The sequence below is a fragment of the Engystomops pustulosus genome, chromosome 5, assembly GCF_040894005.1.
Source record: "Engystomops pustulosus chromosome 5, aEngPut4.maternal, whole genome shotgun sequence".
Lineage (NCBI taxonomy): Eukaryota > Metazoa > Chordata > Amphibia > Anura > Leptodactylidae > Engystomops > Engystomops pustulosus.
This window is the reverse complement of record NC_092415.1, coordinates 12,580,563-12,599,546: the sequence shown is the minus strand read 5'-3', so window position 1 is coordinate 12,599,546 and position 18,984 is coordinate 12,580,563. Positions and strand designations below refer to the sequence as shown.

General features: G+C 43.9%; 1 protein-coding gene across 1 annotated transcript in view; it reads right to left on the bottom strand.

The window, feature by feature from the left end:
• HHLA1 (HHLA1 neighbor of OC90) overlaps nucleotides 1-18,984 on the bottom strand; it is a 51,999-nt gene that overhangs the window by 23,565 nt on the left and 9,450 nt on the right. Inside the window, exons 2-11 of the mRNA XM_072154601.1 lie at nucleotides 17,127-17,226; nucleotides 16,831-16,890; nucleotides 15,764-15,844; nucleotides 12,643-12,726; nucleotides 12,126-12,209; nucleotides 11,070-11,153; nucleotides 6,982-7,038; nucleotides 6,818-6,904; nucleotides 4,839-4,928; nucleotides 1,345-2,106 (exon numbers count right to left, since the gene is read on the bottom strand). Of these exons, the coding sequence (XP_072010702.1) occupies nucleotides 1,345-2,106; nucleotides 4,839-4,928; nucleotides 6,818-6,904; nucleotides 6,982-7,038; nucleotides 11,070-11,153; nucleotides 12,126-12,209; nucleotides 12,643-12,726; nucleotides 15,764-15,844; nucleotides 16,831-16,890; nucleotides 17,127-17,199 (1,462 nt within the window). The 5' untranslated portion in view covers nucleotides 17,200-17,226. The remainder of the gene's footprint in view (nucleotides 1-1,344; nucleotides 2,107-4,838; nucleotides 4,929-6,817; nucleotides 6,905-6,981; nucleotides 7,039-11,069; nucleotides 11,154-12,125; nucleotides 12,210-12,642; nucleotides 12,727-15,763; nucleotides 15,845-16,830; nucleotides 16,891-17,126; nucleotides 17,227-18,984) is intronic.

Here is an 18,984-nt window from a genome sequence, read left to right as displayed (position 1 = left end):
CCCTACATACATGACATTACTTATCCTGTACTGATCCTGAGTTACATCCTGTATTATACCTCAGAGCTGCACTCACTATTCTGCTGCTGGTGCAGTCACTGTATACATACATGACATTACTTATCCTGTACTGATCCTGAGTTACATCCTGTATTATACTCCAGAGCTGCACTCACTATTCTGCTGCTGGTGCAGTCACTGTGTACATACATGACATTACTTATCCTGTACTGATCCTGAGTTACATCCTGTATTATTCCCCAGAGCTGCACTCACTATTCTGCTGCTGGTGCAGTCACTGTGTACATACATGACATTACTTATCCTGTACTGATCCTGAGTTACATCCTGTATTATACTCCAGAGCTGCACTCACTATTCTGCTGCTGGTGCAGTCACTGTGTACATACATGACATTACTTATCCTGTACTGATCCTGAGTTACATCCTGTATTATACTCCAGAGCTGCACTCACTATTCTGCTGCTGGTGCAGTCACTGTGTACATACATGACATTACTTATCCTGTACTGATCTTGAGTTACATCCTGTATAATATTCCAGAGCTGCACTCACTATTCTGCTGCTGGTGCAGTCACTGTGTACATACATGACATTACTTATCCTGTACTGATCCTGAGTTACATCCTGTATTGTACTCCAGAGCTGCACTCACTATTCTGCTGCTGCTGCAGTCACTGTGTACATACATGACATTACTTATCCTGTACTGATCCTGAGTTACAGCCTGTATTATACTCCAGAGCTGCACTCACTATTCTGCTGCTGGTGCAGTCACTGTGTACATACATGACATTACTTATCCTGTACTGATCCTGAGTTACATCCTGTATTATACTCCGGAGCTGCACTCACTATTCTGCTGCTGGTGCAGTCACTGTGTACATACATGACATTACTTATCCTGTACTGATCCTGAGTTACATCCTGTATTATACCCCAGAGCTGCACGCACTATTCTGCTGCTGGTGCAGTCACTGTGTACATACATGACATTACTTATCCTGTACTGATCCCGAGTTACATCCTGTATTATACCCCAGAGCTGCACTCACTATTCTGCTGCTGGTGCAGTCACTGTGTACATACATGACATTACTTATCCTGTACTGATCCTGAGTTACATCCAGTATTATACTCCGGAGCTGCACTCACTATTCTGCTGGTGCAGTCACTGTGTACATACATGACATTACTTATCCTGTACTGATCCTGAGTTACATCCTGTATTATACTCCGGAGCTGCACTCACATTATATTACCCATCCTGGACTATGAAGTGCAGTATAATAATAATAATAATAATAATCAAATTCTACTCACGAAGCAACGGTGGAGTCACAGAAGGAATTGGGTGTATTTTCTCATTCGTTACACGTGTTATCCTCCTTGTAGTGAGGCCTTTTTGTAGATCATAGATATCACTATCTGCCCGCAGCGGAGTCATGGCCAACGATGTTCTTCTATGTGGTAGAGAAGTTATGGGAACCCAAGCAGACACCATGGTTTGTCTTGTGTCCGTACCCTTTGATGATGTTCTAATTAAAGGTCTTGTATTTGTGCGAGGAACCTGTCCTTCCGAAACAGTCCTCCTTGTAGTGACTAAGATGTTGTGATCTTGTAGACCACGTTCCGTCCATATGGGCATCATCGTGTAAGGTCTTTGTAGCATTTCTAAGGCAGCAATGGTTGTCCACCCGGGAATCTTCAGTGAAGAACCATCTTGAGCTTTATGACTCAAAAACAAGACTCCTTGATCCTTTAAGGTGTTCGGTGGAAGCAAAGACAGTTTGTCTGAAGGTTCATTGTAGGATTTTTCTGCAATGGTGTCCTTCAAGGAAGGGAATCTAGTCGGGTAAATTTTATGGATAAATGGAAGGGACTTGGTGGGAGGAATGTCCGGAACTTTCAAAGGAACTTCTTCAGTAGTAGAAGCTGAGGAACTTTGTTTTCCCACCGAAATTTCAGACTCACCCAAAGATTTTTCTGTTGCTTGTCCAAGGTCTAAATCTTGTTGACTTTTATACTGACTGGTTACTGCTTTGATGCCATGATGATCTTCATGCATGGAGGGGCTTATAGAGGCTGGAAGACCAAAAGTATATGAATCAGTAGTGATCTTTAAGACTTTTACCAAGTCTCCTGTAAGACCAACCCTTCCTCACCTATGCCTATGGCCTCTCGTCTAGGAGCCCAGCTCCCTACACTTTACTGATGAGGAGCAATAACTCCGAAACAGAGCTGTCCACAGTCAGGTGTCTATTCCTTCTAGTTGAGACCTGCTGGATTGGCTACTAACCCATCTCAAGACTTCTCCTCTAATAAATCTGTTCACCTTCCTGAAGATACAATTCATTAATCAGTAAAAAATATTTTAAGTGTTTATGAAAAAAAGTTCCTAGATTGAAGGTTGTAAGGAGCTAAATTATGGGATTGGTGAAAAATGTATGGGTGTTTCTGAGCTGACATCTATTCTGTAGCTTATCGTTGACCTTCTTGGGCAAGTTTCTGAAGATAATGGGGCAGATTTACTTACCCGGTCCTGTCGAAATCCCACGGCGCGTTCTCTGACGAGGATTCGGGTTCTGTCGGGATTCACTAAGGTCGTGCACCCGATGTCCACCAGGTGTCGCTGCTGTGCTAAAGTCCGCCGGAGTTCATCTCCTTTGTCTCAGTGCATGTGAGTGCTATTCTTGCGACACAAATTCTTTTTTTAAATTTCGCGGGTTTTCCGAATCCATCGGGTTTTCCGACGGCCACACTCCCGATTTCTGTCGCCTCCAAGCCGGCGCCGATGCGCCATAATCCGGTCGCGTGCGCCAAAATCCTGGGGCAATTTGGTGCAAATGGGAAAAATTCGGGAAACCCGGCGGAAAACCGCAATTCAGACCCTTAGTAAATGTGCCCCAATATTGTTTATTATTATTTTTTGCACCCGTAGAATCAAAGGACTTGCTAAGTAAAAACTACACCCTTTTTGGGTTCTCAGGGACCAGGCTCCCTGGTTTATGCAATGGCATTGATATCAGTCAGGGTCTGAACAGGGGGAACACACACGTTCCTACTATAGCTCCTACTGATGACTAGACAGGCTCCTGTCATACAGCTATTACAGGCGGTCCCCTACTTAAGAACACCCAACTTACAGACGACCCCTAGTTACATACGGACATCTGGATGTTGGTAATTTACTGTACTTTAGCCTTGGGATAGGTGTCTGTAATGAAGCTTTATTGTTAAATCTGGTTCTTATAATAGTTCAACATTTTTAAAAATCCAATTGTCACAAAGACCAAAGATGATTTTGGCTGAAACTACAATTACATACAAATTCAACTTAAGAACAAACCTACAAAAGCGATCCTGTACATAACCTGGGGACTTCCTGTATATAGAAGAATGCAGTGCAGCCTCCCTGACTGTTTACTTATGGTCTCTTAGTTTTATTGTACATTCACACAGTGGTATGCCCGCCGTGTGAGCATACCGCCGTGTGCTGGAGAGGAGGAGGAGGTGACCCCTCCTCCCTCCATAGAGAATAGCATCGCACAGCCGCACACACGCCAAAAGATAGAGCATGCTCTATCTTTTTGCGGTGTGCGGCCCGGACCGTATCTGTGCCGTGCCGCTATAGCCGTCTATGGGGATGTAGAAATTTGCGGCCACATGTACGTCCCCGCAGACGGCCATGTGAATGAGCCCTTATATAGAGAAAAAATAATCGCACTGTCATCTCAGTAGGCAGAGGTGGGGCAGTCTCTAGCTGCCCATGTGATGCTGTGCTGAGATAACGGGATAGATAACATAGATAGAGAAATCTAACAATGAACCATTTATTGGTTCAGTATACCCAGCACTTGTCACGATGCTCAATCTTGTGTATCTTTATAAGGTAGCGATCACAAGTGTTGGGTACACTTCTTCACATGTTGACTGCAGAACCACGTGCACTGAGTGGTTAAGGACTGAGTGCCGGTCCTATCTACTTCAATGAACCATTTATTATTATCTTCAGGTAGAATTCTAGATCATTCTGAATAGATAATATGCTGTTCATCTGTGGCCTTTATGGCTTCAACGGCATCTTCTATCTGTAAAGTACGGCAGAGGATGCTCTGATGTGTGTTTTATTTGGTACTTAGGTTACATTCTGTCCTCACTAGTCTGAACACTGCTTTATTCCACTCCTGGCTGACTTAATTCATTTCCACCACACCTGTCTGTCTCCTGTTGATTTGTCTCTGGGTTGCTAACGGTTAAGTTATCTAAGATGGACAGATTCAACCTCCACTCGCACTTCACCCATGCTGGGCTGCTTTGTCTGGATGTCAGTGAACTGGTCCAATTCACTTCTGGACCAAGACTCTGACATCTCATAAAACATTTCCCTGATATTTTATCCTTGTTTGGAGCTTGCTGGTGTTTTCTGACTATCCATTTTGCCTATCAATTTTGTTCTCCATTGTCCTCTTGGTTTTGACCCATATCTATTGACTTCTCTTCTATGTTTGTATTGTCTTGTCTTTGTCTTTATGTAGGCACTTTGTTGCAGGAAGGGAACATTAACCAGTTGCCACCTACCCCTTTCGGTAGGTTGGGCATTTAGGTAGGGATAGATGGGAAGAGGGTTTAGCCTTAGAGTTCACTGTTCTCATCTGTCCTTCCAGTCCATCCAAGCTGTTACCTCTCTGCATTACATGATGCCCCCAATTTTAGCTACACTCTCACATACAGTACCAAATTCGGAATAAAGAGACCCAACTCCAAACATTAAACATGGAAACTTTTGGAAACGTACACACTAGAGTCGCACTTACTTTTCCGTGTCCACAGTTCTGTCGGAACACTCTTAATATATTCTGTATTTTCAGCAGATACAATTAAATTTGGCAGAATGGAATCTAAATCTGATGCAGAAATATAAAGAAAACAACTAAATTTTTAATTAACTCTTTAATGACGAGGACTGAAACGGCTTTTTAACTTTTCAAATTAACTCAAAATCAACATCATTAACAAATTCCATATACATCTCTATGTCCCCATAAAATCATGAAAAGACTCTGGGGGATATCTTCCCAGTTTTTGGGGACAGATGTATTGAGTAGGGCTGTACTGGGCTGGGTCTATAGAAGCAAAGGCGCGTTCAGTGCTGTGTAGTGAAGGGTTAATAAACTGCTTCTACCTTCACCCCGGGGTCTCCTGGGTCTCTAGAGCCGGTATACTGTCCTGCTTCTGCGATCTGTGCAGGAGCAGGAGAAACTGCAGCCAAGAGACGCAGCTGCAGAGAAAGGTCCTGTGCTGACGCTCATCTAAAGACCTGAAGGAGCTAAAATGCAACGAGATTACAACCAACTCAACACTTTATCTCAGTGAAGGGTTGGAGTCAATCCTGCTGGTCTAGGGCAGAGAAGGAGATGGAGCCATTATCCCTGGTAATTTAGAACTACAGAGATGTTAGTGTCATTATCCCTGGTGGTATATATGACTAGAGATGGGTTAGTGTGAGTATTCCTGGTGGTCTAGAGAAGATGAGGGCTTAGTGACCTTGCTGATGTAGAATCACAAAGGATTTATTGTCCATGTCCCTGGTGGTCTAGAGAAGATGAGGGCTTAGTGTCAGTATCCCTGGTGGTGTAGAGGAGATGGGGAAGGTTAGTTTCAGTATCCCTGATGGTCTAGAACTACAGAGGGGTGTGTGTCAGTATCCTTGGTGGTCTAGAGAAGATGAGGGGTTAATGTTACTGTATCTGATGATCTAGAGCCCAGAAGAAGATCTCCAGAAGATCAGAGGTTAGTGTCAGTATCTCTAGTGGTCTAGAGAAGATGAGGGGATAGTGTCAGTATCTCTAGTGGTCTAGAACTACAGAGAAGTTAGTGTCAGTATCCCTGGTGGTCTAGAGAAGATGAGGGGATAGTGTCAGTATCTCTAGTGGTCTAGAACTACAGAGAAGTTAGTGCCAGTATCCCTGGTGGTCTAGAGAAGATGAGGGGATAGTGTCAGTATCTCTAGTGGTCTAGAACTACAGAGAAGTTAGTGTCAGTATCCCTGGTGGTCTAGAACTACATAGGGGTAAGTGTAAGTATCCCTGGTGGTTGAGAGAAGATTAGGGGTTAATGTCAGTATCCCTGGTGGTCTAGAGAAGGTGAGGGGTTAGTGACAGTATCCATGATGGTCTAGAACTACATAGGGATTAGTGTAAGTATCCCTGGTGGTCTAGAGAAGATGAGGTGTTAATGTAAATGAATCTGGTGATCTAGGGCACAGAAGGGAGTAATGTCAATAGCCCTGGTGGTCTAGGGTAGTGGAGGGGTGTCAGTATCCCTGGGGATCTGCATCAGTAAAGGGGTGAGCATTAATACCCCTGGTGGTCTAGTGAATGGGTTTGTATTAGGATCCCTGGTACTCTAAACACATTACAGCTTGTAACTCTGCTACTCTTGCATATTATGTACAACACAGAACACAATTATCTACTATGGGCATCAACTCGAGGTGAAGGGCGGGTTTGAGAACAAAATGTAAAGGGTTAACCGTATCCAAAAATTAGCAAAGTAACGTAATTAGCAGTTTTCTGGTGCAATGAAAAGATTGACAAATAGAAGTGGATTCGGGGACACGAAGAGGAAGAACTTATTGAGATGAACGACCAATTAGAATCCGAGTTCGGGGCGCGATCCGCTGTATTTATCATTCCGCAATGTAATTATAAGGATTTATGAGATTGAGATGTTTCATGTTTATTTTCCCGGATATAATCGGATTCATTATTTCTGCGCCCTACAGATCACTTACCCAGCGCCGAGGAATTATTCCGGGGAAATGTAAGATTTACGACCGGAGGCTTCAGTGTCAGATCCCACAAGTCGGATAAATTTCTCCCTAATAGAAGAAAAAAAAATTGTGATAAATAATCGGAAAATGAAAACTCCAGGTTTGTCTAATGACGTTTCATTCACCTGTTCTGCCGGTCATCACACAGAAGTATATGCAGTCTGATTCATTGCTCTGACTCACTGCAAGACAAAGACAGGTCAGGAGAAAGGACACAATCACAGTCCCCAAAGGGAAGGAGAAAGTTTTACTTAAAAATACACAATCAATGGCAACCTTATTCAGCTGCAAGAAGCATGTTATAGAGCAGGAAGAGCAGTAAAGAAGGGTTTGAGTGTAGTTTTGTATTCAGCAAAATGCTGCCTGCAGATAGGACACTATGTACAATCTGCTCAGCTCCTCCTGCTCTATAACATGCTGCCTGCAGATAGGACACTATGTACAATCTGCTCAGCTCCTCCTGCTCTATAACATGCTGCCTGCAGATAGGACACTATGTACAATCTGCTCAGCTCCTGCTCTATAACATGCTGCCTGCAGATAGGACACTATGAACAATCTGCTCAGCTCCCCCTGCTCTATAACATGCTGCCTGCAGATAGGACACTATGTACAATCTGCTCAGCTCCTCCTGCTCTATAACATGCTGCCTGCAGATAGGACACTATGCACAATCTGCTCAGCTCCTCCTGCTCTATAACATGCTGCCTGCTGATAGGACACTATGTACAATCTGCTCAGCTCCTCCTGCTCTATAACATGCTGCCTGCAGATAGGACACTATGTATAATTTGCTCAGCTCCCCCTGCTCTATAACATGCTGCCTGCAGATAGGACACTATGTACAATCTGCTCAGCTCCTCCTGCTCTATAACATGCTGCCTGCAGATAGGACACTATGTACAATCTGCTCAGCTCCTCCTGCTCTATAACATGCTGCCTGCAGATAGGACACTATGCACAATCTGCTCAGCTCCTCCTGCTCTATAACATGCTGCCTGCAGATAGGACACTATGTACAATCTGCTCTGCTCCTCCTACTCTATAACATGCTGCCTGCAAATAGGACACTATGTACAACCTGCTCAGCTCCTCCTGCTCTATAACATGCTGCCTGCAGATAGGGCAATTTGTACAATCTGCTCAGCTCCTCCTGCTCTATAACATGCTGCCTGCAGATAGGACACTATGTACAATCTGCTCAGCTCCTCCTGCTCTATAACATGCTGCCTGCAGATAGGACACTATGTACAATCTGCTCGGCTCCTCCTGCTCTATAACATGCTGCCTGCAGATAGGACACTATGTACAATCTGCTCAGCTCCTCCTGCTCTATAACATGCAGCCTGCAGATAGGACACCATGTACAATCAGCTCAGCTCCTCCTGCTCTATAACATGTGGCCTGCAGATAGGACACTATGTACAATCTGCTCAGCTCCTCCTGCTCTATAACATGTGGCCTGCAGATAGGACACTATGTACAATCTGCTCAGCTCCTCCTGCTCTATAACATGCTGCCTGCAGATAGGACACAATATACAATCTGTTCAGCTCCTCTTGCTCTATAACATGCTGACTGCAGATAGGACACTGTGTACAATCTGCTCAGCTCCTCCTGCTCTATAACATGCTGCCTGCAGATAGGACACTATGTACAATATGCTCAGCTCCTCCTGCTCTATAACATGCTGCCTGCAGATAGGACACTGTACAATCTGCTCAGCTCCTCCTGCTCTATAACATGCTGCCTGTAGATAGGACACTATGTACAATCTTCTCAGCTCCTCCTGCTCTATAACATGCTGCCTGCAGATAGGACACTTTACAATGTGCTCAGCTCCTCCTGCTCTATAACATGCTGCCTGCAGATAGGACACTGTACAATGTGCTCAGCTCCTCCTGCTCTATAACATGCTGCCTACAGATGGGATAATTTCTCTATTTATACTATATACCATAATTAAACTTTGATACATTTAGTCACCTTTTTGTTTTTCCTCATTCCCTTTTTTCTTGTATTTGCTATGACTTTGTCTGTTATTATATTTATTAATGAGACTTGTAACCAATGAATCAATATGTCTTCCTCGTGCATCAATGTGTATATTTACTGTTTAAAGGAAATCTCCCATCACAATCCATCAAAATAAACCAAGGACATTCCTCATAGATCCAGGCACCATGGCTGGGGGAATCTTCTTATATGTGTTATTCATTCCCTCCTTCCTTCTAAAAGCCACTTTTATAACTATGCTAATGAGCAAGAAGGGCTTTGGGGTGTTACCAGAGCCCCTTCATGCTGTAGAATCACAGGCTATTATGTGCAGAAGCACTTACCCCTTCCCGCTTTGTAAGATTATAGCAAACAGAAGGAGGGGGAAATCCCAATGGGGAAGAGGGAGACATTGTAACAGCCTGTGAAGCTACAGAATGGAGGGGCTCTGGTAACAACCCCTTACCTCCTAGAGACCCAGTCAAAAGGCATCTATGAGCCATGTGAAAGTACTACACAAGGCACATAATAATTCTAAGTGGATCACTATAGAGGGCGGGGGGTGCATTGTGGATTGTTTTGTTCATCTCTGGGATCAGGGTGCCACATTGATGACAAGCACTTCCTAATTATGATAATTCCCAACCTGCGGCTGTAATGCAGCATTTATTGAATGGTGATTGTCATCGCACCCAAAAATACATAAAAATTCATCGCACATTTTGTATCTCCACCGCTAATGTTTATGTAAATTGGTAACAATTGTAACTTTTTGCTTCCTAAAACTTGAGATATAAATGAACATTATAGGATCTATATATATATATATACACTCACCGGCCACTTTATTAGGTACACCTGTCCAACTGCTCGTTAACACTTAATTTCTAATCAGCCAATCACATGGCGGCAACTCAGTGCATTTAGGCATGTAGACATGGTCAAGACAATCTCCTGCAGTTCTCCCGAGCATCAGTATGGGGAAGAAAGGTGATTTGAGGCCTTTGAATGTGGCATGGTTGTTGGTGCCAGAAGGGCTGGTCTGAGTATTTCAGAAACTGCTGATCTACTGGGATTTTCACACACAACCATCTCTAGGGTTTACAGAGAATGGTCCGAAAAAGAAAAAACATCCAGTGAGCGGCAGTTCTGTGGGCGGAAATGCCTTGTTGATGCCAGAGGTCAGAGGAGAATGGGCAGACTGGTTCGAGCTGATAGAAAGGCAACAGTGACTCAAATCACCACCCGTTACAACCAAGGTAGGCAGAAGAGCATCTCTGAACGCACAGTACGTCCAACTTTGAGGCAGATGGGCTACAGCAGCAGAAGACCACACCGGGTGCCACTCCTTTCAGCTAAGAACAGGAAACTGAGGCTACAATTTGCACAAGCTCATCGAAATTGGACAGTAGAAGATTGGAAAAACGTTGCCTGGTCTGATGAGTCTCGATTTCTGCTGCGACATTCGGATGGTAGGGTCAGAATTTGGCGTCAACAACATGAAAGCATGGATCCATCCTGCCTTGTATCAGCGGGTCAGGCTGGTGGTGGTGGTGTCATGGATCCATCCTGCCTTGTATCAGCGGCTCAGGCTGGTGGTGGTGGTGTCATGGATCCATCCTGCCTTGTATCAGCGGCTCAGGCTGGTGGTGGTGGTGTCATGGTGTCTTTGGGCCCCTTGGTACAACGCCACAGCCTACCTGAGTATTGTTGCTGCCCATGTCCATCCCTTTATGAGCACAATGTACCCTGTAACATCTGATGGCTACTTTCAGCAGGATAATGCGCCATGTCATAAAGCTGGAATCATCTCAGACTGGTTTCTTGAACATGACAATGAGGTCACTGGACACAAATGGCTCCACAGTCACCAGATCTCAATCCAATAGAGCATCTTTGGGATGTGGTGGAACGGGAGATTCGCATCATGGATGTGCAGCCGACAAATCTGCGGCAACTGTGTGATGCCATCATGTCAATATGGAGCAAAATCTCTGAGGAGCTTCCAGCACCTTGTTGAATCTATGCCACAAAGAATTGAGGCAGTTCTGAAGGCAAAAGGGGGTCCAACCCGTCCAATCAGATTATTTCAGGGCTTTTATGATATAAAAGTGACTTAGAACCTCTATGAAATGTCCCCACTGAATGTGATACACAGAACAAACCATGAATTTTCTTTACACCTTAAAACCCGCCGAGGTCTTTTGCCACAACTGACCTGAGACGATAGACGTCGACTTGAAGAGCTCCTTCAGAGAACTAGAGGAATTCCCAACTATATCCAGTAGTAACAGAGTGTAATCTGGAAACAGAAATATATTTGCGCAGGTTAATTTAAGAAATAAGAAATGCGCAGCTTGTCGTAAACTTGTTGCGTTTTGATAGAAGGAACAATTTCTTGGTGAATCTCTTGACGCTGTTTTTGGATAGTTTATGGTATTTATGATGCAAATTCATCCTCTTTGGTCTCAATGTTCAGGACCTGGAGTCTTCCACCCAGCAATTCAAGGGTCGGCCAATAGTGGAGCTATACCGTGCACCTCTGCTATCCCTACTACCCGCCCCCAGGGCACATATACAAGCCCTCATTTATAGTCTCACGTGTCGTCTTCTGGATAACCTATAGCACACACTGCATGTGACATGGCCGCCCCGTGTAGATGACATGACGAACACGAAAATCAGGTCCACTGATCTCTAGTCCCAACTAAGCAACAAAGCAGCTGTGTTTACCTATCGCCAGACAACCCCTTAAAGGAGAATTACCACCAGGTTGAAGGATTGTAAACCAAGCACACTGACGTACTGGTGTGGATCTGGCAGGATCTGATCTTCTTGTAGCTTTGTATGCCTTTGTTTTTAAGAAAAAGAGGTTTTGAAAATCATGCAAATGAGCCTTCGGGGCTCCAAGCTCCATTGACGTCTACAGAGTCTGGAGCCCCTGAGGCTCATTTGCATAATTTGTGAAACCTTTTTATTATAAAAATACGGTCTTAAGAAACTAAAAGAAAATCAGAACCTGCCAGAGGGGGCTCTCACCAGTATGTCAGTGTGCTTGGTTTACAATTCTTTATCCTGGTGGTAGATTTCCTTTAAGCAACTTCTGCCTGCTGTAAACTGGACCATCACAGGGGCCGAGAACAGTTGACCCCATGTTTACCTGCTGTTAGGTCGGTGTCATGGGTCTTACCTAAACCATCATTTAGCTTCATGGATTTTTGCAATATTTCAAAAACTTTTTTTTTTGAAGCCTAAAAACACTTTGCCCGGTCACCTGTTAAGTCATTCGTCCGATTGTTAAGACAGTAGCAATACCTCATGGGAAACTTATGGTAGTCGACGTATTTCAAGTTGGAAACTGCAAAGAAACAAAGGCAACACATTAACCAATCGGAACTGAAGCCATTGGCGGCACATTCATCATTTGTTTCCTTTTTAACGTTGTGATACTTTAGCAGCGATTTGTATCTTTCTAATTTTGCTGTCGTGATACATGTCTGGGTTTTTTTCCTCCGTCTCTGATTTGCAGGTTTTTTATTTATTTTTGTGACTTTTCAGGTGCATGTATGGATTTAGGCATGGGGTCAGTTCGTTTTGCACCTAAAAAGTCTTTAATTTGCTCTACAAAAAGTTGCAAAACAAAGAGAACATCTGTCTTGGAAAGATATATGTAGGAACACTGCAACAGACACTCCCAAAAAAGCCGCAAAAAGAAGAGCAAAAACGGATCCAAATAAAGATACAAGTGCCCCCCCCCCATTGTGTGGTCCTACTGATCCTGTAAAACTTACTATTGTAAATTAGGATTGAAACCTTGTGGAAGGCGAAGGAGCTGTACGACGTGACACTCAGGAAGGAGAAGAATTGTTTGGTACCTGCAAAGCAAATATCAGTCATAAATAAGAGTCATCGTACAGTAACATGCCAGAGCCGTCATTTATAGAGTCTCAAGTGGTCTTCTGGATCCCATCAGTATGGTCTATGGGGTGGGACCTTCACTGATTACCAGAACTTCACGGTAATTGTGTATATTTCCAAAATTTCATAGATTTTGTCTCACTTTGTCTATAATTGTCATGGACCATAACCAGCGGTTCCTTTGCTATCCTCCTCAGTGTAGCCCATCTGCACCTCAGTCTGTGATTTCTTAGCTCCTCACTCTCTGATGATTATCTCTATGAACCCACAAAAGAAACTGGATGGTTACTACTGGTGCTGCTTCCTGTTCTCTCCTGAGGAAGGGCTAGATCATATGATGCTGCTCTCTGTGTAACTAGCAGGAGAACCTTGTATCTGTAAACGGTGACGTACCATATAGGCTGACCATCGGTGGATGCAGCAGCCTCCTGCAACAGGGTTGTTAGAACATCTCCCATATCTCTATCAGCCCCTCCATCCCAGTCTGTGATCCTGAACATCGTGATGTGTCTCACCCTGCAGCTTAGCCTACACCACATACACCTTCACTCACTAGTCTGTATCTACACAGCAGGGAAGCTGCTAACCCTTAGTGTTAATACAACAAAGACTATACACTTCAAATTGCTATTTCACTGCTGGTTTCTACTACTCATTACATGCTCCATGCTCCTCCTTGTGATGAAAGCTGCCAGGGTGGTCACTTTATACATTGTGTATAGTATGAAGAAGATGAGAATAAAACTGGAAACAACCTCCCACTAACATAGCAGTCACAAAGGCCAATGGGATTAGAGGCAGAGAGCTAAATGTTGGGATTCTCGGCGAGAGCTGACAGCAATGTACGGTAGACAAGCGATGAGTCGGCACTCACCGGATCAATAAAACAGGTTTTATTGTTTCATTGCAGAATACAGCATAAAAAAATGCACACCCTGGTAGGAAGGTTTAGCACTTAGAGCACTTTCTCTATCCTGTGACCAGGCCCAGCACATGCCAAGGTCTATCTCTTTCTATCCTATATGCTTCAATGAGACAATAAACCTGCAATATCGTTTCGGTAAGTGCCGCCTCATCTTTTGTCTAATTTACATATTGGGGCACATTAACTAAGGGTCCGAACGGCGCACTTTCGTCGGGTTTCGCTATTATTTCCGTTTTGCCCCGAATTGCCCCGGGTTTTTGGCGCACACGATCGGATCGTGGCGCATCGGCGCAGGCTTGCATGCAACAGAAATCGGGGACGTGGCCGTCGGACAACCCGACCGATTCGTACAAACCACGGAATGTAAAAAGGGAATTGTGTTGCAAGATCAGCACTCACATGCATCGGGAAGAAGAAGGTGAACTCCGGCGGACCTTGGCGCAGGAGCAACACATGCAGGAACTCGGGCGCACAATCTTAGTGAATCGCAGCGGACCCGAATCCTTGTCGGACAATGCACCGCGGGATCGCGACGGGACCGGGTAAGTTAATCTGCAACATTGTGTATGTAAAAATTATGCAGAGCTCTTTCACGTGAGAGCAGACAGCACCATGGGAGGTAAGGGCGAATATAGCCCCAGGTTAAGTAAAATTATAGGAAGGTTAGATCTTTAAAAGTCACCCACCTGGAGCATTGATAGACACGCGTCACACACTAAACCCTTTGGTCAGGTTGTGCAATCACCTACCCATGTACTATGCGAAATTTCATCAAGACATATGTTCAACAAGACCACCTTTGGTCCAGGATTCACTCTTTGCACAGGTCTTCCATCAGATATCCCAACCTCCAGTCCACCACCTTCATAACTCAGCCTGATTAAACAGGTCCTATCCAAGCCACATGCACAGACCCTCAGCAGAAGGTTCTAGATCTGCACTTACCTCAATCCTTGGTGCTCTCTGCCCAAATGCCAAATACCCAGTTATTTCCTGACTTCCCTCGGCTTCCACTTACCATATTTTTCGGACTATAAGGCGCACCAGGGTGGTCACTATGTAGATTGTGTATAGCATGAAGAAGATAGGAATTAAACTGGAAACAACCTCCCACTAACATAGCAGTGACAAAGGCCGAGGGGATTAGAGGCAGAGAGATAAACGTTGGGATTCTCAAATCAAAGGATTTTTTGTGCGCCTTATAGTCCGAAAAATACGGTACTAACATGAGCTGCAGTATACTGGTATCACCAGACTCTGCTGCTATGGAGTACATTGGGCCTTCTAGGGTCTAACTAGGTTAAGAAACCTCTCACTACTACAACCCCAAAAAAGACTCTCACTCCTGAGCCTCTACACAGCTACACACCTGCACTCAATCTCACCCTCGTATCACAACGCACCACAGCTCATTGTCACCAACCCGCAACCAGAAGAGGTCACACTGCAATACAATATACCCGGATAATACAAACCCAGCAATGCTTTACTTTACTACCATCATCAGTAGTGATCACGGAGGGAGTGGCATCAGCAAGGTGCACCCAAGTGCTACCGGAGCCCTCTACATAGTTACTCTAATGTGTTATAAGAAAAAAATAGCTGAAAAATAGAAGTTCATCCAAAAATTTAAGTAATTATTTAAGTAAGTATTTCCCCGAATTGCCTCAGAATTTCCCATGTGAAACTAAACAAAGATGACCAAGATTTAGGGGCATATTTATCAGGACCTCTGCTAGCACTTGCGATTATTTGCCCCAATCCGCCACCTTCACGCCAGTGGGGCATGAAGGGGCGTGAAGTAGGGAGTGAAGGGGCAGAGGGCGTGGCCGGTCGGGTGTGGGCCGGTTTGGGGCGTTACTGTCCCCGCGCCTGTGCACTTGCTGCTGCCGGCTGCGGTTTTTTCTACGCCAGGCAGGGCCTGGCATAGGATAAACACTTCGCAGCCTCTCGCCCCGATACATCAAGAGGCGGAAGCCTCTTCATGTATCCCGCTGTGAATATGCAGTGGTGGGGCTATCATATGATAAATATTCCCCATAATGTCTATAATCCTTCCTTCCACTTACCTCTGAGGGCCATGTTGAGCATCCCATTCACTAAATCCGTAAAATTAAACTGAGAAAGATCCACAGAGGCTGCAGGGATTTCTGGGGGAAAAAAGGGAGAATAAATCATTTAAAGGTCATGTCCAGCTTTGATATAAATATATAAACTTCATAGGTAAAAAGTTGCATTATGTATATTATACCAACCAGGGTCGGATTAAGGGGAGGGCTCCTGGGGTGCGTGCCCCGGTTCCCCCACCACTTTACTAAAAAGGGGGCCCCCACCAGCAATGTCCCTCCCTTAGTACCTATCACTGGTTGGCTGAACTAGTTGCCAGCCAAGTCCTAGCCAATCAGTGTAAGGTTTACTTCATCAAAGATCACTTGCCGGCCTCCCCCACCCTCCGAGTGATCTTTGAGAGGAGAGAGAGAACTCTCAGGGAAGCAGTGGCCCGTGGGACTGGCGGGGATACTATCAGTCACAACTACGGCCCCTGTGCCAGCCAGGACAGCAGCCAGACTAACATGTAAGTAGGAGAAAGCTTAGAATATTAATGATAATATAGAATAGTAATGTGCACCATAGTCTAGGCTACAACGGGGGCCCCCACCACATTTTACCAGGGACCCCCAGGGACCCCCACCAATCTTAATCCAGCCCTGATAACAACGATGATTTACAGTCAGAGCTGCATTCAGAATTCTGATGTTTTTGGACTGTAGGGGGGACAATGTCGGGTACATGACTGACACTTCCCAGAGTGCAATTCACTAGATCATGTATGTGGGATGTGTTTATGCATAGGGTGGGAGCTGTGAGTATATATACATATTTTGTGTTGAGACTTTTCCACTTTATGAAATAAATCTAGTTATTGTATGTGATCACATAGAGTAGAAAACCTATACGTATACATCCTATTAGGGAATTCTGGGTAAATAGAGGTACGGTTTTCATTTGTGTCACCTATCAAGGATCTTATATTGATAACCTATACATTCATGGTCATCCGCATCCATTTTGCCACTGAAATCATGAAACCTCCTGAACATATAGAAGAAACAATATAGGGCAGGAAAGATGTCACCTGTTGTGCCCAGTATGGCTAATCTCTTCTCCCTCTGGTTGTCCGCCATTAGGCTCGGGCCTATAAAACACAAGTGGTGTCACAACATAAGTCTTCCCTACTTACCTATTCACATCCTCTCCATTTGTCCTACTTAAGTGCGGTTGTATATAGAGGTTAAAGGGTGACATTGATAACTCAGAGTAGCTCCCTCCACGCCTGAGTGAGATCCTCACTGTTACAGCATAATCCCATAGCTCAGTCTCCATATTATTAATAGACATAAAAAATCCTATAACAGTAATATATTTACTTACCAATGTTGTAAAAAAGCAGAAAACATATCACAGATAAGACGATACTCGTAGAGATGTGCTCCCGCCATGGCATATTGGATCATCGGTTACACAAGGTTCACTGTGAACAAGAAATCCAGCAAATTATTGTTTAAAAAATCTTAAATTCTCTGTCAAATAATCTTTTGACATAGTGATCAAAGCTTCTTTTTACTCTTACAAAGTTCTGAATCTCTTGTCTAGAGTTCAATGAGAAAATCTCTACTTCCTGTGGCCACCACTAGAGGGAGCTCATGAGTTTCATGCCTACTGATTATACAATGAGATCCAGATTTCAGTAAACTCCCTCTAGTGGTGATCAAAGGTAGTCAGAATATCCCATTTATCTCTATGTCTATTTTGGAAGCTCTGAAGCAGAAACAATGAAGTTGCATCCAAATTTATTTTAGGATATCAAGTTCAAAAGTTAGAATGAAAATGATGATAGCAAATGGCCATTCCCTTTAAGTCTCACATTCAGTCTTGCTATTATGTCCACTGTACATATAAATCTCAGCACATCTTTCCCATTGATAAGGTTCATACAGGTCATATACATAGCACTACCATGAACAGGGATGACATACTTGAACATATGGGTCACTTTCCCATTATTTTAGGCAATAGTCATCAATCAGGGACACTAACGCCGCACTTTCTCTTGTAACATTTGCAATAACGTCCATCACAGCTAAAGGCAAAAGTATCAAAATCTCTTTATTCAAATAAAATCTAATCTAATAATTGGCATTAGACATTGAGAGATCTTCATAGATCCTATGACTAGACTATCGAATCCCTTAACTCACTGATAGAGCAGAAGTAAAGCATCAATCACAACCATAGAGAGAACTGTGCAGCTTCCACATGATAGCTGCACAGTACTCTCTATTCCTGCCCGAGACCACATGGCCCTGCACCATTACTGCATCAGTCATCAGGAGGCTCTTATCTTTGTGTTTAATTTTAGAATCTCTGCTGAAATCATTCTTGCTAGAAAGATTGACAGAAGTTAACAGTGATGTCAGATTGCATAGAAGTCTATGGATGAGGGGAGGGGGGGGGGTCACAGCAGCTAGGTCTCAGCCAACCAACACATACAAAACTGTTAATCTAAGATGGAAGATGCAAAGAGGAAAACCCAGGAAAATGGAAATTAAAATAATCACATAATACCCATATTCCTCATATTCCCCAGGTTATGCTGGAAATCTACCATCAAAATCCAACATGATAAACCAGCGGCACTTATTCATATATCGAGGCTCCGTGACTCTGGTAATCTTCTTATAGTTGTTATCCATGGCCTCCTTCCCTCTAAAAATCAATGTTAAAAATTATACAAATGAGCTAGAAGTGCTCTGGGGCATTTTACCAGAGCCCCTTAAATTTTTAGCTTCACATACTGTTACAATGTGCAACAGCACTTCCCCTCTCCCACTGTGTGAGATTACAGCAGGCAGAGGGAAGGGGGAAGTGCTAAGGGAGCAGAGGGAGACAGTGTAACAGCCTGTGAAGCTTCAGCACAGAGGGGCTCCAGTAACGCCCACCAAAGCCCTTCAAACTCATAAGCATTATAATAAAGGCTAATTTTAGAAGGAAGGAGGCCATGGATAACAAAGAAGATACCACCGTCCCGGCGCCGGGGTCTATGAGTAATGTCCCTGGTTTATCAGGATGGATTGTGATGGGAGATTTTCTTTAAATGATTTTTATGTAGAAAGGTGAAATGTCTCCAAAACTTGGATGCATAGAAACATTAAAATATAGATAATGGATAGATACTCCAGTCTAGACATTCAATTGTTTAGATAATAGCTATAGAATAGATTGAGAGAAG